Source organism: Salmo salar, chromosome 06 (assembly GCF_965601325.2).
Source record: "Salmo salar chromosome 06, fSalSal1, whole genome shotgun sequence".
NCBI lineage: Eukaryota > Metazoa > Chordata > Actinopteri > Salmoniformes > Salmonidae > Salmo > Salmo salar.
Window position 1 is genome coordinate 27,788,813 of NC_138296.1, and position 26,025 is coordinate 27,814,837.

Sequence of the window (26,025 nt, forward strand, 5' to 3'; positions counted from 1 at the left end):
AAGTTTTCGGCTATCTACATTAGGCTGGAGTCTGCTAGGGGGATCTAGCTATCTACATTAGGCTGGAGTCTGCTAGGGGGATCCAGAGCAGGTTTTCTGCTATCTACATTAGGCTGGAGTCTGCTAGGGGGATCTAGCTACCTACATTAGGCTGGAGACTGTTAGGGGGATCTAGAGCAGGTTTTCTGATATCTACATTAGGCTGGATTCTGCTAGGGGGATCTAGCTATCTACATTAGGCTGGAGTCTGCTAGGGGGATCTAGAGCAAGTTTTCGGCTATCTACATTAGGCTGGAGTCTGCTAGGGGGATCTAGAGCAGGTTTTCTGCTATCTACATTAGGCTGGAGTCTGCTAGGGGGATCTAGCTATCTACATTAGGCTGGAGTCTGCTAGGGGGGATCTAAAGCAGTTTTTCTGCTATCTACATTAGGCTGGAGTCTGCTAGGGGGATCCAGAGCAGGTTGTCTGTTATCTACATTAGGCTGGAGTCTGCTAGGGGGATCTAGAGCAAGTTTTCGGCTATCTACATTAGGCTGGAGTCTGCTAGGGGGATCTAGCTATCTACATTAGGCTGGAGACTGTTAGGGGGATCTAGAGCAGGTTTTCTGATATCTACATTAGGCTGGATTCTGCTAGGGGGATCTAGCTATCTACATTAGGCTGGAGTCTGCTAGGGGGATCTAGAGCAAGTTTTCGGCTATCTACATTAGGCTGGAGTCTACTAGGGGGATCCAGAGCAGGTTTTCTGCTATCTACATTAGGCTGGAGTCTGCAAGGGGGATCAAGCGATCTACATTAGGCTGGAGTCTGCTAGGGGGATCTAGCTACCTACATTAGGCTGGAGTCTGCTAGGGGGATCTAGAGCAAGTTTTCGGCTATCTACATTAGGCTGGAGTCTGCTAGGGGGATCTAGAGCAGGTTTTCTGCTATCTACATTAGGCTGGAGTCTGCTAGGGGGATCTAGCTATCTACATTAGGCTGGAGTCTGCTAGGGGGGATCTAAAGCAGGTTTTCTGATATCTACATTAGGCTGGATTCTGCTAGGGGGATCTAGCTATCTACATTAGGCTGGAGTCTGCTAGGGGGATCTAGAGCAAGTTTTCGGCTATCTACATTAGGCTGGAGTCTACTAGGGGGATCCAGAGCAGGTTTTCTGCTATCTACATTAGGCTGGAGTCTGCAAGGGGGATCAAGCGATCTACATTAGGCTGGAGTCTGCTAGGGGGATCTAGCTACCTACATTAGGCTGGAGACTGTTCGGGGGATCTAGAGCAGGTTTTCTGATATCTACATTAGGCTGGATTCTGCTAGGGGGATCTAGCTATCTACATTAGGCTGGATTCTGCTAGGGGGATCTAGAGCAGGTTTTCTGCTATCTTCATTAGGTTGGAGTCTGCTAGGGGAATCCAGAGCAGGTTTTCTGCTATCTACATTAGGCTGGAGTCTGCTAGGGGGATCTAGAGCAGGTTTTCTGATATCTACATTAGGCTGGAGTCTGCTAGGGGGATCTAGAGCAAGTTTTCGGCTATCTACATTAGGCTGGAGTCTGCTAGGGGGATCTAGAGCAAGTTTTCGGCTATCTACATTAGGCTGGAGTCTGCTAGGGGGATCTAGCTATCTACATTAGGCTGGAGTCTGCTAGGGGGATCTAGAGCAGGTTTTCTGCTATCTACATTAGGCTGGAGTCTGCTAGGGGGATCTAGCTACCTACATTAGGCTGGAGACTGTTAGGGGGATCTAGAGCAGGTTTTCTGATATCTACATTAGGCTGGATTCTGCTAGGGGGATCTAGCTATCTACATTAGGCTGGAGTCTGCTAGGGGGATCTAGAGCAAGTTTTCGGCTATCTACATTAGGCTGGAGTCTACTAGGGGGATCCAGAGCAGGTTTTCTGCTATCTACATTAGGCTGGAGTCTGCAAGGGAGATCAAGCTATCTACATTAGGCTGGAGTCTGCTAGGGGGATCTAGAGCAAGTTTTCGGCTATCTACAGTAGGCTGGAGTCTGCTAGGGGGATCTAGAGCAGGTTTTCTGCTATCTACATTAGGCTGGAGTCTGCTAGGGGGATCTAGCTATCTACATTAGGCTGGAGTCTGCTAGGGGGGATCTAAAGCAGTTTTTCTGCTATCTACATTAGGCTGGAGTCTGCTAGGGGGATCTAGAGCGAGTTTTCGGCTATCTACATTAGGCTGGAGTCTGCTAGGGGATCTAGCTATCTACATTAGGCTGGAGTCTGCTAGGGGGATCCAGAGCAGGTTTTCTGCTATCTACATTAGGCTGGAGACTGCTAGGGGGATCTAGCTATCTACATTAGGCTGGAGTCTGCTAGGGGGACCTAGAGCAGGTTTTTCTGCTATCTACATTAGGTTGGAGTCTGCTAGGGGGATCTAGCTATCTACATTAGGCTGGAGTCTGCTAGGGTGATCTAGAGCAGGTTTTTTGCTATCTACATTAGGCTGGAGTCTGCTAGGGGGATCCAGATCAGGTTTTCTACTATCAACATTAGGCTGGAGTCTGCTAGGGGGATCCAGAGCAAGTTCTCTACTATGGAGTCTGCTTTGGGGATCCAGAGCAGGTTTTCTGCTATCTTCATTAGGTTGGAGTCTGCTAGGGTGATCTAGAGCAGGTTTTCTGCTACCTACATTAGGCTGGAGTCTGCTAGGGTGATTTACAGCAGGTTTTCTGCTATCTACATTAGGCTGGAGTATGCTAGGGGGTCCAGAGCAGGTTTTCTACTATCTACATTAGGCTGGAGTCTGCTAGGGGGATCTAGCTATCTACAATAGGCGGGAGTCTGCTAGGGGGAACTAGAGCAGATTTCCTGCTATCTATATTAGGCTGGAGTCTGCTAGGGGGATCTAGAGCAAGTTTCCTGCTATCTATATTAGGCTGGAGTCTGCTAGGCGCATCTAGCTACCTACATTAGGCTGGAGTGTGCTAGGGGGATCCAGAGCAGGTTTTCTGCTATCTACACTAGGCTGGTGTCTGCTATGGGGGTCTAGCTATCTACATTAGGCTGGAGTCTGCTAGGGGGATCTAGAGCAGGTTTTCTGCTATCTACCATAGGCTGAAGTCTGCTAGGGGGATCTAGAGCAAGTTTCCTGCTATCTACGTTAAGCTGGAGTCTGCTAGGCGCCTCTAGCTATCTACATTAGGCTGGAGTCTGCTAGGGGGATCCAGAGCAGGTTTTCTGCTATCAACATTAGGCTGGAGTATGCTAGGGGATCTAGCTATCTACATTAGGCTGGAGTCTGCTAGGGGGATCTAAAGCAGGTTGTCTGCTATCTACATTAGGATGGAGTCTGCTAGGGGGATCTAGCTATCTTCATTAGGCCGGAGTCTGCTAGGGGGATCCAGAGCAGGTTTTCTGCTATCTACACTAGGCTGGAGTCTGCTAGGGGGATCTAGCTATCTACACTAGGCTGGAGTCTGCTAGGGGGATCTAGCTATCTTCATTAGGCTGGAGTCTGCTAGGGGGATCCAGAGCAGGTTTTCTGCTATCTACACTAGGCTGGAGTCTGCTAGGGGGATCTAGCTATCTACATTAGGCTGGAGTCTGCTAGGGGGATATAAAGCAGGTTGTCTGCTATCTACATTAGGCTGGAGACTGCTAGGGGGATCTAGCTATCTACATTAGGCTGGAGTCTGCTAGGGGGACCTAGAGCAGGGTTTTCTGCTATCTACATTAGGTTGGAGTCTGCTAGGGGGATCTAGCTATCTACATTAGGCTGGAGTCTGCTAGGGGGATCCAGATCAGGTTTTCTACTATCAACATTAGCCTGGAGTCTGCTAGGGGGATCCAGAGCAAGTTCTCTACTATGGAGTCTGCTAGGGGATCCAGAGCAGGTTTTCTGCTATCTTCATTAGGTTGGAGTCTGCTAGGGTGATCTAGAGCAGGTTTTCTGCTACCTACATTAGGCTGGAGTCTGCTAGGGGGATCTAGCTGTCTACATTAGGCTGGAGTCTGCTAGGGGGATCCAGAGCAAGTTTTCTGCTATCTTCATTAGGTTGGAGTCTGCTAGGGTGATCTAGAGCAGGTTTTCTGCTATCTACATTAGGCTGGAGTCTGCTAGGGTGATTTACAGCAGGTTTTCTGCTACCTACATTAGGCTGGAGTGTGCTAGGGGGATCCAGAGCAGGTTTTCTGCTATCTACACTAGGCTGGTGTCTGCTATGGGGGTCTAGCTATCTACATTAGGCTGGAGTCTGCTAGGGGGATCTAGAGCAGGTTTTCTGCTATCTACCATAGGCTGAAGTCTGCTAGGGGGATCTAGAGCAAGTTTCCTGCTATCTACGTTAAGCTGGAGTCTGCTAGGCGCCTCTAGCTATCTACATTAGGCTGGAGTCTGCTAGGGGGATCCAGAGCAGGTTTTCTGCTATCAACATTAGGCTGGAGTATGCTAGGGGATCTAGCTATCTACATTAGGCTGGAGTCTGCTAGGGGGATCTAGAGCAGGTTTTCTTCTATCTACATTAGGCTGGAGTTTGCTAGGGGGATCCAGAGCAGGTTTTCTGCTATCTACACTAGGCTGGAGTCTGCTAGGGGGATCTAGCTATCTACATTAGGCTGGAGTCTGCTAGGGGGATCTAAAGCAGGTTGTCTGCTATCTACATTAGGATGGAGTCTGCTAGGGGGATCTAGCTATCTTCATTAGGCCGGAGTCTGCTAGGGGGATCCAGAGCAGGTTTTCTGCTATCTACACTAGGCTGGAGTCTGCTAGGGGGATCTAGCTATCTACACTAGGCTGGAGTCTGCTAGGGGGATCTAGCTATCTTCATTAGGCTGGAGTCTGCAAGGGGGATCCAGAGCAGGTTTTCTGCTATCTACACTAGGCTGGAGTCTGCTAGGGGGATCTAGCTATCTACATTAGGCTGGAGTCTGCTAGGGGGATATAAAGCAGGTTGTCTGCTATCTACATTAGGCTGGAGACTGCTAGGGGGATCTAGCTATCTACATTAGGCTGGAGTCTGCTAGGGGGACCTAGAGCAGGTTTTTCTGCTATCTACATTAGGTTGGAGTCTGCTAGGGGGATCTAGCTATCTACATTAGGCTGGAGTCTGCTAGGGGGATCCAGATCAGGTTTTCTACTATCAACATTAGGCTGGAGTCTGCTAGGGGGATCCAGAGCAAGTTCTCTACTATGGAGTCTGCTAGGGGATCCAGAGCAGGTTTTCTGCTATCTTCATTAGGTTGGAGTCTGCTAGGGTGATCTAGAGCAGGTTTTCTGCTACCTACATTAGGCTGGAGTCTGCTAGGGGGATCTAGCTGTCTACATTAGGCTGGAGTCTGCTAGGGGGATCCAGAGCAAGTTTTCTGCTATCTTCATTAGGTTGGAGTCTGCTAGGGTGATCTAGAGCAGGTTTTCTGCTATCTACATTAGGCTGGAGTATGCTAGGGGGTCCAGAGCAGGTTTTCTACTATCTACATTAGGCTGGAGTCTGCTAGGGGGATCTAGCTATCTACAATAGGCTGGAGTCTGCTAGGGGGAACTAGAGCAGATTTTCTGCTATCTATATTAGGCTGGAGTCTGCTAGGGGGATCTAGAGCAAGTTTCCTGCTATCTACACTAGGCTGGTGTCTGCTATGGGGGTCTAGCTATCTACATTAGGCTGGAGTCTGCTAGGGGGATCTAGAGCAGGTTTTCTGCTATCTACCATAGGCTGAAGTCTGCTAGGGGGATCTAGAGCAAGTTTCCTGCTATCTACGTTAAGCTGGAGTCTGCTAGGCGCCTCTAGCTATCTACATTAGGCTGGAGTCTGCTAGGGGGATCCAGAGCAGGTTTTCTGCTATCAACATTAGGCTGGAGTATGCTAGGGGATCTAGCTATCTACATTAGGCTGGAGTCTGCTAGGGGGATCCAGATCAGGTTTTCTACTATCAACATTAGGCTGGAGTCTGCTAGGGGGATCCAGAGCAAGTTCTCTACTATGGAGTCTGCTTTGGGGATCCAGAGCAGGTTTTCTGCTATCTTCATTAGGTTGGAGTCTGCTAGGGTGATCTAGAGCAGGTTTTCTGCTACCTACATTAGGCTGGAGTCTGCTAGGGTGATTTACAGCAGGTTTTCTGCTATCTACATTAGGCTGGAGTATGCTAGGGGGTCCAGAGCAGGTTTTCTACTATCTACATTAGGCTGGAGTCTGCTAGGGGGATCTAGCTATCTACAATAGGCGGGAGTCTGCTAGGGGGAACTAGAGCAGATTTCCTGCTATCTATATTAGGCTGGAGTCTGCTAGGGGGATCTAGAGCAAGTTTCCTGCTATCTATATTAGGCTGGAGTCTGCTAGGCGCATCTAGCTACCTACATTAGGCTGGAGTGTGCTAGGGGATCCAGAGCAGGTTTTCTGCTATCTACACTAGGCTGGTGTCTGCTATGGGGGACTAGCTATCTACATTAGGCTGGAGTCTGCTAGGGGGATCTAGAGCAGGTTTTCTGCTATCTACCATAGGCTGAAGTCTGCTAGGGGGATCTAGAGCAAGTTTCCTGCTATCTACGTTAAGCTGGAGTCTGCTAGGCGCCTCTAGCTATCTACATTAGGCTGGAGTCTGCTAGGGGGATCCAGAGCAGGTTTTCTGCTATCAACATTAGGCTGGAGTATGCTAGGGGATCTAGCTATCTACATTAGGCTGGAGTCTGCTAGGGGGATCTAAAGCAGGTTGTCTGCTATCTACATTAGGATGGAGTCTGCTAGGGGGATCTAGCTATCTTCATTAGGCCGGAGTCTGCTAGGGGGATCCAGAGCAGGTTTTCTGCTATCTACACTAGGCTGGAGTCTGCTAGGGGGATCTAGCTATCTACACTAGGCTGGAGTCTGCTAGGGGGATCTAGCTATCTTCATTAGGCTGGAGTCTGCTAGGGGGATCCAGAGCAGGTTTTCTGCTATCTACACTAGGCTGGAGTCTGCTAGGGGGATCTAGCTATCTACATTAGGCTGGAGTCTGCTAGGGGGATATAAAGCAGGTTGTCTGCTATCTACATTAGGCTGGAGACTGCTAGGGGGATCTAGCTATCTACATTAGGCTGGAGTCTGCTGGGGGGACCTAGAGCAGGTTTTTCTGCTATCTACATTAGGTTGGAGTCTGCTAGGGGGATCTAGCTATCTACATTAGGCTGGAGTCTGCTAGGGGGACCTAGAGCAGGTTTTTCTACTATCAACATTAGGCTGGAGTCTGCTAGGGGGATCCAGAGCAAGTTCTCTACTATGGAGTCTGCTAGGGGATCCAGAGCAGGTTTTCTGCTATCTTCATTAGGTTGGAGTCTGCTAGGGTGATCTAGAGCAGGTTTTCTGCTACCTACATTAGGCTGGAGTCTGCTAGGGGGATCTAGCTGTCTACATTAGGCTGGAGTCTGCTAGGGGGATCCAGAGCAAGTTTTCTGCTATCTTCATTAGGTTGGAGTCTGCTAGGGTGATCTAGAGCAGGTTTTCTGCTATCTACATTAGGCTGGAGTCTGCTAGGGTGATTTACAGCAGGTTTTCTGCTACCTACATTAGGCTGGAGTGTGCTAGGGGGATCCAGAGCAGGTTTTCTGCTATCTACACTAGGCTGGTGTCTGCTATGGGGGTCTAGCTATCTACATTAGGCTGGAGTCTGCTAGGGGGATCTAGAGCAGGTTTTCTGCTATCTACCATAGGCTGAAGTCTGCTAGGGGGATCTAGAGCAAGTTTCCTGCTATCTACGTTAAGCTGGAGTCTGCTAGGCGCCTCTAGCTATCTACATTAGGCTGGAGTCTGCTAGGGGGATCCAGAGCAGGTTTTCTGCTATCAACATTAGGCTGGAGTATGCTAGGGGATCTAGCTATCTACATTAGGCTGGAGTCTGCTAGGGGGATCTAGAGCAGGTTTTCTTCTATCTACATTAGGCTGGAGTTTGCTAGGGGGATCCAGAGCAGGTTTTCTGCTATCTACACTAGGCTGGAGTCTGCTAGGGGGATCTAGCTATCTACATTAGGCTGGAGTCTGCTAGGGGGATCTAAAGCAGGTTGTCTGCTATCTACATTAGGATGGAGTCTGCTAGGGGGATCTAGCTATCTTCATTAGGCCGGAGTCTGCTAGGGGGATCCAGAGCAGGTTTTCTGCTATCTACACTAGGCTGGAGTCTGCTAGGGGGATCTAGCTATCTACACTAGGCTGGAGTCTGCTAGGGGGATCTAGCTATCTTCATTAGGCTGGAGTCTGCTAGGGGGGTCCAGAGCAGGTTTTCTGCTATCTACACTAGGCTGGAGTCTGCTAGGGGGATCTAGCTATCTACATTAGGCTGGAGTCTGCTAGGGGGATATAAAGCAGGTTGTCTGCTATCTACATTAGGTTGGAGTCTGCTAGGGGGATCTAGCTATCTACATTAGTCTGGAGTCTGCTAGGGGGATCCAGATCAGGTTTTCTACTATCAACATTAGGCTGGAGTCTGCTAGGGGGATCCAGAGCAAGTTCTCTACTATGGAGTCTGCTAGGGGATCCAGAGCAGGTTTTCTGCTATCTTCATTAGGTTGGAGTCTGCTAGGGTGATCTAGAGCAGGTTTTCTGCTACCTACATTAGGCTGGAGTCTGCTAGGGGGATCTAGCTGTCTACATTAGGCTGGAGTCTGCTAGGGGGATCCAGAGCAAGTTTTCTGCTATCTTCATTAGGTTGGAGTCTGCTAGGGTGATCTAGAGCAGGTTTTCTGCTATCTACATTAGGCTGGAGTATGCTAGGGGGTCCAGAGCAGGTTTTCTACTATCTACATTAGGCTGAAGTCTGCTAGGGGGGGATCTAGCTATCTACAATAGGCGAAAGTCTGCTAGGGGGAACTAGAGCAGATTTTCTGCTATCTATATTAGGCTGGAGTCTGCTAGGGGGATCTAGAGCAAGTTTCCTGCTATCTACACTAGGCTGGTGTCTGCTATGGGGGTCTAGCTATCTACATTAGGCTGGAGTCTGCTAGGGGGATCTAGAGCAGGTTTTCTGCTATCTACCATAGGCTGAAGTCTGCTAGGGGGATCTAGAGCAAGTTTCCTGCTATCTACGTTAAGCTGGAGTCTGCTAGGCGCCTCTAGCTATCTACATTAGGCTGGAGTCTGCTAGGGGGATCCAGAGCAGGTTTTCTGCTATCAACATTAGGCTGGAGTATGCTAGGGGATCTAGCTATCTACATTAGGCTGGAGTCTGCTAGGGGGATCTAGAGCAGGTTTTCTTCTATCTACATTAGGCTGGAGTTTGCTAGGGGGATCCAGAGCAGGTTTTCTGCTATCTACACTAGGCTGGAGTCTGCTAGGGGGATCTAGCTATCTACATTAGGCTGGAGTCTGCTAGGGGGATCTAAAGCAGGTTGTCTGCTATCTACATTAGGATGGAGTCTGCTAGGGGGATCTAGCTATCTTCATTAGGCCGGAGTCTGCTAGGGGGATCCAGAGCAGGTTTTCTGCTATCTACACTAGGCTGGAGTCTGCTAGGGGGATCTAGCTATCTACACTAGGCTGGATTCTGCTAGGGGGATCTAGCTATCTTCATTAGGCTGGAGTCTGCTAGGGGGATCCAGAGCAGGTTTTCCGCTATCTACACTAGGCTGGAGTCTGCTAGGGGGATCTAGCTATCTACATTAGGCTGGAGTCTGCTAGGGGGATATAAAGCAGGTTGTCTGCTATCTACATTAGGCTGGAGACTGCTAGGGGGATCTAGCTATCTACATTAGGCTGGAGTCTGCTAGGGGGACCTAGAGCAGGTTTTTCTGCTATCTACATTAGGTTGGAGTCTGCTAGGGGGATCTAGCTATCTACATTAGGCTGGAGTCTGCTAGGGTGATCTAGAGCAGGTTTTCTGCTATCTACATTAGGCTGGAGTCTGCTAGGGGGATCCAGATCAGGTTTTCTACTATCAACATTAGGCTGGAGTCTGCTAGGGGGATCCAGAGCAAGTTCTCTACTATGGAGTCTGCTAGGGGATCCAGAGCAGGTTTTCTGCTATCTTCATTAGGTTGGAGTCTGCTAGGGTGATCTAGAGCAGGTTTTCTGCTACCTACATTAGGCTGGAGTCTGCTAGGGGGATCTAGCTGTCTACATTAGGCTGGAGTCTGCTAGGGGGATCCAGAGCAAGTTTTCTGCTATCTTCATTAGGTTGGAGTCTGCTAGGGTGATCTAGAGCAGGTTTTCTGCTATCTACATTAGGCTGGAGTATGCTAGGGGGTCCAGAGCAGGTTTTCTACTATCTACATTAGGCTGGAGTCTGCTAGGGGGATCTAGCTATCTACAATAGGCGGGAGTCTGCTAGGGGGAACTAGAGCAGATTTTCTGCTATCTATATTAGGCTGGAGTCTGCTAGGGGGATCTAGAGCAAGTTTCCTGCTATCTACATTAGGCTGGAGTCTGCTAGGCGCATCTAGCTACCTACATTAGGCTGGAGTGTGCTAGTGGGATCCAGAGCAGGTTTTCTGCTATCTACACTAGGCTGGTGTCTGCTATGGGGGTCTAGCTATCTACATTAGGCTGGAGTCTGCTGGGGGATCTAGAGCAGGTTTTCTGCTATCTACCATAGGCTAAAGTCTGCTACGGGGATCTAGAGCAAGTTTCCTGCTATCTACGTTAAGCTGGAGTCTGCTAGGCGCCTCTAGCTATCTACATTAGGCTGGAGTCTGCTAGGGGGATCCAGAGCAGGTTTTCTGCTATCAACATTAGGCTGGAGTATGCTAGGGGATCTAGCTATCTACATTAGGCTGGAGTCTGCTAGGGGGATCAAGAGCAGGTTTTCTTTTATCTACATTAGGCTGGAGTTTGCTAGGGGGATCCAGAGCAGCTTTTCTGCTATCTACACTAGGCTGGAGTCTGCTAGGGGGATCTAGCTATCTACATTAGGCTGGAGTCTGCTAGGGGGATCTAAAGCAGGTTGTCTGCTATCTACATTAGGATGGAGTCTGCTAGGGGGATCTAGCTATCTTCATTAGGCTGGAGTCTGCTAAGGGGATCCAGAGCAGGTTTTCTGCTATCTACACTAGGCTGGAGTCTGCTAGGGGGATCTAGCTATCTACACTAGGCTGGAGTCTGCTAGGGGGATCTAGCTATCTTCATTAGGCTGGAGTCTGCTAGGGGGATCCAGAGCAGGTTTTCTGCTATCTACACTAGGCTGGAGTCTGCTAGGGGGATCTAGCTATCTACATTAGGCTGGAGTCTGCTAGGTGGATCTAAAGCAGGTTGTCTGCTATCTACATTAGGATGGAGTCTGCTAGGGGGATCTAGCTATCTTCATTAGGCTGGAGTCTGCTAGGGGGATCCAGAGCAGGTTTTCTGCTATCTACACTAGGCTGGAGTCTGCTAGGGGGATCTAGCTATCTACATTAGGCTGGAGTCTGCTAGGGGGATCTAAAGCAGGTTGTCTGCTATCTACATTAGGCTGAAGTCTGCTAGCGGGATCGAGAGCAGGTTGTCTGCTATCTACATTAGGCTGGAGTCTGCTAGGTGGATCCAGAGCAGGTTTTCTGCTATCTACATTAGGTTGGAATCTGCTAGGGGGATCCAGAGCAGGTTTTCTGCTATCTACATTAGGATGGAGTCTGCAAGGGGGATCTAGCAATCTAAATTAGGCTGGAGTCTGCTAGGGGGGATCTACCGATCTACATTAGGCTGGAGTCTGCTAGGGGATCTGTAGTAGGTTTTCTGCTATCTACATTAGGCTGGAGTCTGCTAGGGTGATCTGGAGCAGGTTTTCTGCTATCAAAGTTAGGCTGGAGTCTGCTAGGGGATCCAGAGCAGGTTTTCTGCTATCTACATGAGGCTGGAGTCTGCTAGGAGGATCCAGAGCACGTTGTCTGCTATCTACGTTAGGCCGGAGTCTGCTAGGGGGATCCAGAGCAGGTTTTCTGCTATCTTCATTAGGCTGGGGTCTGCTAGGGGATCCAGAGCACGTTGTCTGCTATCTACGTTAGGCTGGAGTCTGCTAGGGGGATCCAGCTATCTACATTAGGCTGGAGTCTGCTAGGGGGATCCAGAGCAGGTTGTCTGCTATCTACATTAGGCTGGAACCTGCTAGGGGATCCAGAGCAGGTTTTCTGCTATCTACATTAGGATGGAGTCTGCTAGGGGGATCTAGCTATCTAAATTAGGCTGGAGTCTGCTATGGGGATCTACCGATCTACATTAGGCTGAAGTCTGCTATGGTGATCCAGAGCAAGATTCCTGCTATCTACATTAGGCAGGAGTCTGCTAGGGGATCCACCGATCTACATTAGGCTGGAGTCTGCTAGGGGGGATCTGTAGCAGGTTTTCTGCTATCTACATTTGGCTGGAGTCTGCTAAGGTGATCTAGAGCAGGTTTTCTGCTATCAACGTTAGGCTGGAGTGTGATAGGGGGATCCAGAGCAGGTTTTCTGCTATCTACATTAGGCTGGAGTCTACTAGGTGGATCCAGAGCAGGTTTTCTGCAATCTACATTAGGTTGGAGTCTGCTAGAGGGATCTCGCTATCTACATTAGGCTGGAGACTGCTAGGGGGATCTGTAGTAGGTTTTCTGCTATCTACATTAGGCTGAAGTCTCCTAGGGTGATCCAGAGCAGTTTTTCTGCTATCTACTTTAGGCTGGAGTCTGCAAGGGGGATCTGTATTAGGTTTTCTGCTATCTACATTAGGCTGAAGTCTCCTAGGGTGATCCAGAGCAGGTTGTCTGCTATCTACATTAGGCTGGAGACTGCTAGGGTTACCTACCTATCTACATAAGGCTGGAGTCTGCTAGGGGGTTCTATGTATCTACATTAGGCTGGCGTCTGCTAGGGGGATCCAGAGCAGGTTTTCTGCTATCAACATTAGGCTGGAGTCTGCTAGCGGGATCCAGAGCAGGTTTTCTGCTATCTACATTAGGATGGAGTCTGCTATGGGAATCTAGCTATCTACATGAGGCTGGAGTCTGCTAGGGGGATTTAGCTATCTACATTAGGCTGGAGTCTGCTAGGGGGATCTAGAGCAGGTTTTCTGCTATCTACATTAGGTTGGTTTCTGCCAGGGTGATCTAAAGCAGGTTTTCTGCTATCTACATTAGGCTGGAGCCTGCTAGGGGGATCTAGTTATCTACAATAGGCTGGAGTCTGCTAGGGGGATCTAGAGCAGGTTTTCTGCTATCTACATTAGGCTGGAGTCTGCTAGGGGGATCTAGCTATCTACATTAGGTTGGTGTCTGCCAGGGTGATCTAGAGCAGGTTTTCTGCTATCTACATTAGGCTGGAGTCTGCTAGGGGGATCTAGAGCAGGTTTTCTGATATCTACATTAGGCTGGAGTCTGCTCGGGGGATCTAGCTATCTACATTAGGCTGGAGTCTGCTAGGGGTTATTTCGCTATATACATTAGGCTGGAGTCTGCTCGGGTGATCTCGCTATCTACATTAGGCTGGAGACTGCTAGGGTTATCTAACTATCTACATTAGGCTGGAGTCTGCTAGGGTGATCTGTAGTAGGTTTTCTGCTATCTACATTCGGCTGGAGTCTGATATGGGGATCCAGAGCAGGTTTTCTGCTATCTACATTAGGCTGGAGTCTGGTAGGGGGATCTAGAGCAGGTTGTCTGCTATCTACATTAGGCTGGAGTCTGCTAGGGGGATCTAGAGCATGTTTTCTACTTTCTACATTAGGCTGGAGTCTGCTAGGGGGATCTACCGATCTACATTAGGCTGGAGTCTGCTAGGGTGATCTCGCTATCTACATTAGGCTGGAGACTGCTAGGGGGATCTAGCTATCTAAATTAGTCTGGAGTCTGCTCGGGGGATCTACCGATCTACATTAGGCTGGAGTCTGCTAGGGGGATTTCGCTATATACATTAGGCTGGAGACTGCTAGGGTTATCTGCTATCTACATTAGGCTGGAGTCTGCTAGGGGGATCTGTAGTAGGTTTTCTGCTATCTACATTAGGCTGGAGTCTGATAGGGGGATCCAGAGCAGGTTTTCTGCTATCTACATTAGGCTGGAGTCTGGTAGGGGGGGATCTAGAGCATGTTTTCTACTATCTACATTAGGCTGGAGTCTGCTAGGGGGATCTAGAGCATGTTTTCTACTTTCTACATTAGGCTGGAGTCTGCTAGGGGGATCTACCGATCTACATTAGGCTGGAGTCTGCTAGGGTGATCTCGCTATCTACATTAGGCTGGAGACTGCTAGGGTTATCTGCTATCTACATTAGGCTGGAGTCTGCTAGGGGGATCTGTAGTAGGTTTTCTGCTATCTACATTAGGCTGGAGTCTGCTAGAGGGATCTACCGATCTACATTAGGCTGGAGTCTGCTAGGGGAATTTCGCTATATACATTAGGCTGGAGTCTGCTCGGGGGATCTCGCTATCTACATTAGGCTGGAGACTGCTAGGGTTATCTACCTATCTACATTAGGCTGGAGTCTGCTAGGGGGATCTGTAGTAGGTTTTCTGCTATCTACATTAGCCTGGAGTCTGCTAGGGGGATCCAGAGCAGGTTTTCTGCTATCTTCATTAGGCTGGAGTCTGCTAGGGGGATCCAGAGCACGTTGTCTGCTATCTACGTTAGGCTGGAGTCTGCTAGGGGGATCCAGCTATCTACATTAGGCTGGAGTCTGCTAGGGGGTTCTATGTATCTACATTAGGTTGGTTTCTGCCAGGGTGATCTAGAGCAGGTTTTCTGCTATCTACATTAGGCTGGCGTCTGCTAGGGGGATCCAGAGCAGGTTTTCTGCTATCAACATTAGGCTGGAGTCTGCTAGCGGGATCCAGAGCAGGTTTTCTGCTATCTACATTAGGATGGAATCTGCTATGGGAATCTAGCTATCTACATGAGGCTGGAGTCTGCTAGGGGGATTTAGCTATCTACATTAGGCTGGAGTCTGCTAGGGGGATCTAGAGCAGGTTTTCTGCTATCTACATTAGGTTGGTGTCTGCCAGGGTGATCTAGAGCAGGTTTTCTGCTATCTACATTAGGCTGGAGCCTGCTAGGGGGATCTAGTTATCTACAATAGGCTGGAGTCTGCTAGGGGGATCTAGAGCAGGTTTTCTGCTATCTACAATAGGCTGGAGTCTGCTAGGGGGATCTAGAGCAGGTTTTCTGCTATCTACATTAGGCTGGAGTCTGCTAGGGTGATCTAGCTATCTACATTAGGTTGGTGTCTGCCAGGGTGATCTAGAGCAGGTTTTCTGCTATCTACATTAGGCTGGAGTCTGCTAGGGGGATCTAGAGCAGGTTTTCTGATATCTACATTAGGCTGGAGTCTGCTCGGGGGACCTAGCTATCTACATTAGGCTGGAGTCTGCTAGGGGTTATTTCGCTATATACATTAGGCTGGAGTCTGCTCGGGGGATCTCGCTATCTACATTAGGCTGGAGACTGCTAGGGTTATCTAACTATCTACATTAGGCTGGAGTCTGCTAGGGGGATCTGTAGTAGGTTTTCTGCTATCTACATTAGGCTGGAGTCTGATATGGGGATCCAGAGCAGGTTTTCTGCTATCTACATTAGGCTGGAGTCTGGTAGGGGGATCTAGAGCAGGTTGTCTGCTATCTACATTAGGCTGGAGTCTGCTAGGGGGATCTAGAGCATGTTTTCTACTTTCTACATTAGGCTGGAGTCTGCTAGGGGGATCTACCGATCTACATTAGGCTGGAGTCTGCTAGGGTGATCTCGCTATCTACATTAGGCTGGAGACTGCTAGGGGGATCTAGCTATCTAAATTAGTCTGGAGTCTGCTCGGGGGATCTACCGATCTACATTAGGCTGGAGTCTGCTAGGGGGATTTCGCTATATACATTAGGCTGGAGACTGCTAGGGTTATCTGCTATCTACATTAGGCTGGAGTCTGCTAGGGGGATCTGTAGTAGGTTTTCTGCTATCTACATTAGGCTGGAGTCTGATAGGGGGATCCAGAGCAGGTTTTCTGCTATCTACATTAGGCTGGAGTCTGGTAGGGGGATCTAGAGCATGTTTTCTACTATCTACATTAGGCTGGAGTCTGCTAGAGGGATCTACCGATCTACATTAGGCTGGAGTCTGCTAGGGGGATTTCGCTATATACATTAGGCTGGAGTCTGCTCGGGGGATCTCGCTATCTACATTAGGCTGGGGACTGCTAGGGTTATCTACCTATCTACATTAGGCTGGAGTCTGCTAGGGGGATCTGTAGTAGGTTTTCTGCTATCTACATTAGGCTGGAGTCTGCTAGGGGGATCCAGAGCAAGTTTTCTACTATCTACATTAGACATTGTCTTGTGGCCCTGACATGTAACTCCTCTAAGTCATCAACAGAGGTCAGTGTTTCTACCTGGAATAAAGGAGAGAAGAAAACTGCATTACAGTGTTAATGTTTTTAAAACTGTAGCTTATACCCAAACACAATAAATATGATCGGTATATTAAGGAATGAGTCAAATAATGTGTAAAGTATTTTCAGGCTGAAAGCAGAGATGTTCTCATCAGAGCATATAAGACTAGCCTAGTTTTAATGCATCCATCTTCAAAATAATCTATTGCCAGAAATGTGTTTTCAAAGTTGCCATGATTTTGTTTCCATGGCTACCAAGAGATGTGTGTGCCTCTAAACAGAGCTTGTGTTATTATGGTCTGTTTGGTCTGTGGGTTCAAGGTGAACTTGAGCCTGACATCTATGTCTAGGTCCTGACTAGTTCCGTACGTAACACTTGTCAACAGCCCTTAATGAAAGTGGTCTTTCCTCCTGGCCTCTTTTTCATTAGCAGCTTAGGGGGTCAGAGGTCGGCCCTGTGCTGTGTGTGGGCCCGAGGGGGCAGACGGGTGAGGGGCCCACCCTGGGAAAACCTTGTTGACTCTTTATCCTTTATTTCCCTGTCCCTCTTTCTGATCTAGTCCCAGTCACAGTGTCAGCCCCGGATCAAGGCCAAGCCCCAACACGACTACTACCTACCTACCCCAGTCCCAACACTAACCCCAACTCCAGCCCCCAGCCGTAACCCCAACTCCAGCCCCCAGCCGTAACCCCAACTCCAGCCCCCAGCTGTAACCCCAACTCCAGCCCCCAGCTGTAACCCCAACTTCAGCCCCGAACCCCAGACCACTACCTAACCCAGCCACAACCCCAGCTCCAGCTCCAGACCCTAACCCCAGACTACTAGCTTTATACCCTAGCCCAGGGACCAGCCCCAGCTTTAGCCTCTTACCCCAACCTAAGCCCCATATCCAGCCCTACATCCTAGCTCTAGCCCTTTCCCTTTACCCCAGTCCCAACCCCCAGCCTCCAGCCCTGGCTTCAGCCCAGCCAGCCAGCCAAGTCAAAAGTTCAAATTCTGCCTTAAACACAGCCCAGTCTGTGGGCCTACCACTTCCCCCCGCGTCGGGTCAGAGCGTTGCTGGAGAGAGAGCGCTGAGATTAGAGAGAGACAGACTGCAGGGTGCCCATCTGATGGAGAGAGAGAGAGAGAGAGCATGCATCACTCCATCCCAACTCCACTTTGCTTTCCCGTCACCGCCCCTTTATCTAACCCCTCACTTCCCCCTCTCCCCCCTCCGCATAGCTCCTTTACACAGATGTGTCCAGCCGAGGGTGAGAGAGAGATGGCCTACATCCTTTCCTCCCCCTCTCCTCCCCCCTTCCGTCAGCCCCTCACACATGAAAGATCTGAGGGCCAGTGGGTGGTGGGTGGAGGATGGAGGGCCCAGCCAGACCAGACACAACACAGGGCCGGCCAGGCTGCTCTCTTCTCCGTCCCCCTGGGCTCAGCAGCCCTTCACAGCTGGGCTGGAATGTGACCTGCTCCAGATTTAATGCCAAACTTGGCCCTCCATGTGAAGGGGGGATGAGGAAAGGGGGTGGAGGAAGATAGGGGGCTGGTATAAACTAGAAAATGACACGCACACATGCACAATTATGCTTGCATGTGAACATACAAATACACGCAGACAGACAGACAGACAGACAGACAGACAGACAGACAGACAGACAGACAGACAGACAGACAGACAGACAGACAGACAGACAGACAGACAGACAGACAGACAGACAGACAGACAGACAGACAGACAGACAGACAGACAGACAGACAGACAGACAGACAGACAGACAGACAGACAGACAGACCGACCGACCGACCGACCGACCGACCACCTGCTGTCAGTCATTTTACAGGTATAGAAGGATAGCGCAACACAGAGATAAGAAGTGAATATTCTTTCAAAGTGTCATTTTTATTTCTTTACCATTTTGTTATGAACATCTTTATCATTTAGATTTACAAAATAACATAAAATAAGTCTGTCCATTATTGAATTGGATGTATCTCTAAAAGGAGAGGATCAAAAATAAATATGATGTTAGGAACAGAAGTTCATATAAGCAATCATGAACTACAAAGTGGTTTCTAGTGAAATATTTGATTCCACGAGCTTTACATTACATTATCGTGAGCTCAAGCACTCAGAATATATATTACAAAACGTCTCTTTCAGGATACCATAGATACTTTAAGTCAACATAATATAACATTCATATTAACCAAGGCACAGAGTTTAGCTATCTGACAGGCATTAGTACATTCATACCAAGATAATATATTTTGAATTTAAAATATTATTCAAAGAGCCATTTTAGTTTAACTAAAATATTTCCAAGATAAGCGCTTGATATAAGTCACCACTACAGTACTATATACGGACAATTAGCTCTCCTTCCAGAAAGTGAATCCACACAAAGTATACATCTGTTGTTGTTTTAAATATACCTCCAGCCATTTCCATAGTACAGAGGAGCCCCAACACTTAATGTCCAAACTTCAGAGTAAAGGAGAGAGAGAGAGTATCTGGAATCAGCTAACAGCAGCCGTCATCTGAGAAAGTCATGGATCTTCTAGATATCCACTGTATATGGGGAACATCAGAGTGAAGGAGATAGCCAGTGGAAAATATGACAAAATGCATACAAAATGTGACTTCTGTGGAAACTAAAGAGAAAGTCATGGGTAGGGAAACAGCTTGTTGGATCAGTGTTAAGGTATTGGTTCAGTCCCCACCTTTAGGACAAGGAGAAAGCAATAATCAACAAAAGCCATCATCCGGCTACTGAATGGTAAGAAACTTTGAAAAGGTCCCAGTCTACTCTTCTAGATATTTTCCCTACTGGATAGTGGGGAAATCTCAGACAATAGCTACTACTGGATGCTACAACCAGTTTGCTCTTCTTGATATAGACAGCTCTTGTACAGGATAGTGGGGATCTCTCAGAGAGTAACTACTGGTTCGTTGGGAACTCTTTGAGAAAGTCACAGGTCTTCTTGTGAATGACCTCTCGGAGCTTCCTGACCCTGCGTGCAGTGGAGCTCCCCACAAAGCTGTCGGGCTGCAGCACGGCCATGCCGTTGTGGACGTCTCCCATGATGATGAGCTGCCCGTTGGCCGTGGTGATGTTGGGGCACGGGCAGTTCCAGTCCATGTTCATCAAGGTCACCTCCAAGGGTTCCTGGCCGAAGAACTTGAGGCCCATTTTCTCGTCCTTTAGGATCTCCTCCACGGTGATCAGGGCGTGGCCCGAGTCCTGTTCTTCAGGCAACTCTGTCACTCGCCCCAGGATGATGAAGTCGCTCTTGCAGAAGCTGGTCACCATCTTGCCCCGCGGTTTACACATCTTACAGTTATGGTTCTTCGGAAAAGGACACATCTCCTCACAGGCCTCTTTGGATTTAAAGTTGTTTTCATTGCCTCCACAGCCGCCCCAGATGAAGGACTGGCACTGTTTGAGGGTGCTGCTGTAGGCCCAGCGGGGCTCGTAGGCCTTACAGGGTCCCTGCAGGCTGGGGAGGGAGCAGGGAGCCGACAGCTCTGCCCCACACGACAACATGCACGTCTCGTAGCTGTCAAAGTGGTTGCGGTTCTTGTTGCACTGGCTGTAGGTGAAGGTGAAGCAATTGTTCCTCTTGGCTTCGTAGTACCAGCTCATGCTCTCCTCCCCACAGTCGTCACTGTCCGGCCCCTTCAGGCACTCTTCGGCGGGGAACGGGAACGGGTTGGTGGCATTCCCTACCTCACCCTCCTTCCGGCCCGTGTCTCTCTGGATCACCAACAGGGGGTAGTGGGAGGTCACAGCCCCCCCCAGGTTCTTGGCCGTGCAGGTGTAGATGCCGGCGTCCTGTTGCTGGGCATTGTAGATGACCAGCTGGCCGATGTTGGTGACCACTACGTTCCCCTGCACGTGATTGGGCCTCATCACTGTGTTCTCCTTGCCCTCCAGCTGCTTCTCCCAGGTCACCTCCGGACTGGGCTTACCTGACACTTCGCACAGGAAGCTGGCTGTCTCGCCCACGAACACAGCCTGCTGAGTGGGGCTGCTGAGCATCATTGGAGGATGGATGTCGGCCGGGGGGGTGGTCTCCAGGAGGGCAGTGGTTGGCCGCAGGGTGGTCTCCATGGGCAACGGGCTGGTGTTTGGCCAGGTGAGGTGGTACCTGCAGAGGTGATGTCAGAGAGAGAAGAATAGATTAGTTACCACAGTAATGTAATCCGCCTTGAGCTGGGTGTGTGATAGACAAAGGTTGGTACAAGAAAGTAAAATGCATAAAACAAAAGCTAAGTGCAACGCTAGATTGAGTGAGCATTACTCCTGTGTAACTACAGAGGAATACGTACATCTCATACAAATACAGAAATATAGGGTTATTATGTCTACAGTTATAATTCAGAATCCCATCTATTAATTTTCAGTTCCTGTTACCATAGAGATGGATATCAACATAACAAAGCAGTCATAGTACAACAAAACAGTAAACACCGCAGTCTATTCATAACTTTTCTATTAACGTGATTAATATGGGAGTCTATACATAGATGTTTCCTGTTTACCTGCAGGTGACCACAGAGATAGAGATGCCCTTGGAGCAGGCCTCTGCGTCCATGTAACACTTATTGTAGTAGGTCATACCATCTGAGGCGCATGTGAAGTGGGGCTCTCTCTCACAGCGGTCCCGGCACTTACACACGGGCTGACCCTCCCAGATGTCACACTCGGAGCCCTGCTGCGTACACATGAACTTGTCACACTTGACCCCTTTTGGCATGCCAACCGGCCCCTTCTTGCCCTTAATGTCCATGTAGCGCGCCGCCACACAGCTCTTGTTCCCACACACGTTGTTGCAGCATTTCTCAAAGTTTTCACAGTCCTTGGGGGTGATAGGGGATACATGGGAGGTGTTCTGTTAGGATCAGCATGTTTCACTTCATTATGCACTCAGGGAACATATAGGATGATAAGGAACTTGAGAGTGATGCATTTTCTAATGTAATGAAACAATACTATGCAATGTGAGGTTGGTATTGTAGGCTATACATTTTACTTACTTACTTCTCAATATCTCATAATGCAGAGTAATAACAGTTATTAGAGTCAATAGTCATAGGTGGCAGGTAGCCTAGCAGTTAAGAGTGTTGGGTCAGTAACTGAAAGGTCGCTGGTTCGAATTACTGCGCTGACTAGGTGAACAATCTGTTGACAACAAATGTAATATCGTGGGCATATACACCAGTGTCTGCTAATTCCAAAAACTGTAGTCTATGAACAAATATCTGATTGACGGAGATATTCAATCTAATTCAAAGAGAAATGCCGAAATAAACCATAGAGGCAATGTGGTCACAATTGAATTTTAATGACCAAAAACAGTGCGCAGTGCGCATGTCCCACTTATCTCCACCTTTCATTCCATTAATTAAATTGCAGAAACTTTATGTAGAGAAACTTTTGACAGAATAAAGTGTCCCCTATTTGTCTCCAGCCCGCGAGGAAAACTGATCCCAGAAACTCACCCGGTCCAACTCGCACTCGCGCATACAGGTGCTCATTGCGTCCACCCACAGGTTGGGGTTCATCTCGTTGGGGCACATGCCCGCGTGAGAGTACACCACTTTGTTGGGCATGGACATTGGCATCGCTTTCACCCTCACACAGCTGTCTATGATCAGGAGCAAGACGTAGCACTGTCCAAAGAGAAACCAGATCCATCGAGGAAACAACATCCACCACATATCCAGCGCGTAACGGGACTTTCACAAGGATCCCGAAGAAATGAAACAAGATCCGAGGAGCGTCGAAGTTAGCTAAATTTTCCCGATGAGTGCAAAAATATTAAATGGTCATAAATGACAAAGCCAAAGGGTGAAATTAAGTTTATTTAAAATGTGATAAAACGGTCAGGAGGACGTGTGGTCAGTGCGGAGTGTTGCTGTAGTGAAGAACTCCGTCTGTCCGCTGGTCAACGTTTAATAGTCTGGAGAGATTAGGTGGTATTTGAACCCTATTACTTAAGATCTAACTACATGAATTACAGTGGCTAGTCTATCCCGACAGCAAATCCCAGGCGAGTTACAATTCTGATGAGCATATTGAAAAGTCCACAACAGCAGCAGCAGCTGGCTCGAGCAGGGACCGCCGGCAAAATACCTGTGCTGTGCGCGTCTGGTGCGCAAGGCGCGTGCGACACCTTTTCCCCCTTTGTGTAAATAGTTGGAACACCTTCATTGTAGCCCACTATGCAGTACTGTAAATGTGGAAAACATACTGTGGTAACATGAAAACAAATTATATTCATACTGATATAAGTATTTTTATATTAACACAATATTTACTCTTATGTTGACACACATTTAGATATTTGGATAATAATATCTAAACAGTTAACTATCTGGATCAATATGGTCTTATTGAACACCATTGCATAGTGCTGTTTTCAATCTTTCCCAGGAGTGGGTTTACATCTTCAGAGATGAATCAGTAAAACTATGTGGAATGAGCTTAATACATCCGTAATACTTGCCTGGGGAAGGCAAAGGGATAAATTCTTGGAGATCTTTGCTCTGAGACTTCTCTCCTGCTACTGTAGGTTATATGATACTCGGTGGCATGTAGCCTAGCAGTTAACACATTGGGCCACTAACCGAAAGGTCGCTAGTTCAAATCCCAGCACCGACAAGGGACGTGCCCTTGAACAAGGGACTTAACCCTAAAATGCTCCAGGGTCGCCATAGACAATGGTTTGCACCACTCTCCAAGGGTGTCTCAGGGAGAGTTGCGATATGCAAAACACATTTCCTATTCACAGAGTTGTGATATGCAAAACACACTTCCTATTCACACATGCATATAATACACACTTGTACATGCGTGAAATAGGACAAATATAAAAACTGACCAAATTATGATGACTATTGTAGATCATACTATACTGTATGTGAAGGGGTCACACTATTGGTCTCCTGGTGATGGCACCATACCCAGTGATATTCTTCACAGACACAGTATTTTGTCACCAAGCTTGGGTAGGTTACTTTCTAAATGTAATCAGTTACTAGTTACCTGTCCAACATTTTAATCAGTAATTTAACTTTTGGATTACCCAAACTCAGTAATGTAATCTGATTACTTTCAGTTACTTTTGGATTACTTTCCCCTTAACAGGCATTAGAAGAAGACAAAAAGGATCCATCAAATGCATTTGGTGTGTCATCATAGTGGTCTCTGACGTGTGGTCAGACTCCCTCAGCTGCAACAAACTTAAACTTGTGATAATAGGTTGCTTCTTGTGTAAATATTTTCTGTCTGGATTTTAATGATTTGTTTTTTTCAATGCTGAATTGAATGTCATTGAGAAAACAGATAGATGGCATAATGTATTTTTTTTCACAAACACCCTCTCTGAATTTTAAAGTAATCCAAGAAAAAATCATTTAGTTTTTGTCTAAAGTATCTGTAATCTGATTACAATGTTTTTGCTGGTAACGTAATTGATTACATTTTTTTTTTTAAGTAATCAGATTACAAGTAATTTACATGTAACCAGTTACTCCCCAACCCTGTTTGTTATCCTAGGGTCAAAGGTTTGTATTGAACTCTGGAGAATGCTCACACATCTCCCTACTCGGCCACTGATGAATATGCCTCATGATTATGGAAACATCAGCAACACTTTGATCCTCTGTCATAAGACCTGTATAACACTGACAGAACATTGGCATGACACTTTATAAACAGTCAACAGAGGACTCTATGAAAAAATGAGTACACAATGTTTGGAAGTGTCGCAAAGGAACAGCCTTCCTTAAAAACAACTCCCTTTCTGCCTAATTTCCTTTTTCCGAGACCTCTCAGTCCATCTACTATCACTGTTCTGAACATTACTTCCACAGGACGTGCTGAGGGGCGGACGGCTTATAACAATGGCTGGAATGGAGTAAATGGAATGGTATCAAACACATGGAAACCATGGAAACCATATGTTTGATGTGTTCGATACCGTTCCATTTATTCATTTCCAGCCATTACTATGAGCCTGTCCTGTGAAAGAAAGAGGGTCCATGATGTTCACACTTAGAGAGGTACAATAGGATCTTTCCCATAGCTGTCAACCCAACATTTTATGGGACATGGATTGAGTGGTCTGTATGCATGTGTAAATCTACATCAGTCTCTCTCCATCCAGTCTCCTTGCAAGTGGAGCCCCTGCTGTGTCTAAGAGGCCCAGGCCCCTGCAGCTCTAACTTCAGTCAGAGCCCTCACTGACCCACTGACCAGGCACACTGGCAGACTAGCAACCTGCTGCTCACACACATAAACACACACATACAGACTCCACACATGTATGCACACACATTCATATATTCCACGAACACACTCATACATGTGCATATACAAAGCGTGTGCACGCTTGCGCGCACACACACACACACACACACACACACACACACACACACACACACACACACACACACACACACACACACACACACACACACACACACACACACACACTAACACGCAAGCTTAACACACTAACGCGCGCAAGTGCACACGCACATATAGACACACAAACACACACACTACCATAATCCGAGCAACAGTACAAAGTGATCCCTTTTCTCACAACATGCATTCAGACATCTTGGGTTTGATGCCTCCTCACCCCCAGCCTCCCCCTTCAGCCCTCACCCCTGGGAGGTTGAGACCGCAACATTCCCACCAACGCCGACACACGAAGGCTTGAAAACATGTCACATATTGAATAACGATTTCCAGAGAACCCCCCTCCAAGCACTCTGACACCCTCCCTGCATTCAGCCTATATGTCTTGTCTGCAAACAGTCCTTTTGACCTTCTGTGAGGACTTTGCAGCCTCTCTGAACCTTGTCCAAAACAAGCACAATGTTTTTTCGATCACTTATTTAATCTTATCCAAACCCACGCAATTTCACAGTATGGACAGTATGAGAAAACACCTCACACCCCTGTTTATTTTAACAGGAAATGGAATCCTTTGTAAGAACACCAAAACACACAGGAACTTATAGAATATTTATGTGACTGATAATAATAAATAAAACAGTCACATAAATATTCTATAAGTTCCTGTGTGTTTTGGTGTTCTTACAAAGGATTCCATTTCCTGTTTAAATAAACAGGGGTGTGAGGTGTTTTCTCATACTGTCTTTCCCTTGTGCTGGCAGTACTCCATCAATCTAAAAGAAAAAAAGTAAACTAGACAATAAACTAGTAAACTAGACAATATTTCAAAATTCCCCAAATTGCGTTATTTAACAGGTTGATATAGTGTGATTTGTAACCAGCAATACAATCACAACCACCACACAAAGCCACAAGTCCCTCTTGCCTTGGTCAACTCAAGCCAATAAGGTCCAGATGAGGTGATGTGTGATGTGACCTGTCATTCTGAGAAAACACCTACATCTGATACTGAATCTGTTCTTAACCTGTTCCTACCTAGGTTCCCTTCTCGCCACCCTGCCCTCTCATATACGGGAACATTTTACACATTTACCAGGACAAGATTAGATAGTTAATCGTAAATGACATAACAGTGCAGAGGCTGCCAGAGCCATAATAACGCTCTATAGGGTTATTATAGAATACAGAGTCACGGGACAAAGGATAGATTAGCATCCAATCAAGAACAATTAGTTCAGTTCAACCAAACCTCCAATAATTGGCATCTTTGAGTTGCAGTCTGACAGATGGGGATATGGGGATGTTACAGTGAGAGCTTTATGAGGGATGTGAGGGAACATTGCTTTGTCCTGTAAAGGCATGAGAGCCAACTGC

At 47.7% G+C, this 26,025-nt stretch overlaps 1 protein-coding gene across 1 annotated transcript; it reads right to left on the reverse strand.

Moving 5' to 3' along the window:
* Positions 1-18,100: 18,100 nt before the first annotated feature.
* LOC106601692 (WAP, Kazal, immunoglobulin, Kunitz and NTR domain-containing protein 2) lies at positions 18,101-22,359 on the reverse strand. The gene is made up of 3 exons (XM_014194048.3): positions 21,723-22,359; positions 20,763-21,079; positions 18,101-20,368 (listed from the first exon to the last, which is right to left on the reverse strand). Exons 1-3 carry the CDS (start codon positions 21,939-21,941, stop codon positions 19,159-19,161), a joined length of 1,746 nt encoding a protein of 581 aa, XP_014049523.2. The 5' UTR covers positions 21,942-22,359; the 3' UTR covers positions 18,101-19,158.
* Between the last annotated feature and the right edge of the window lie 3,666 nt (positions 22,360-26,025).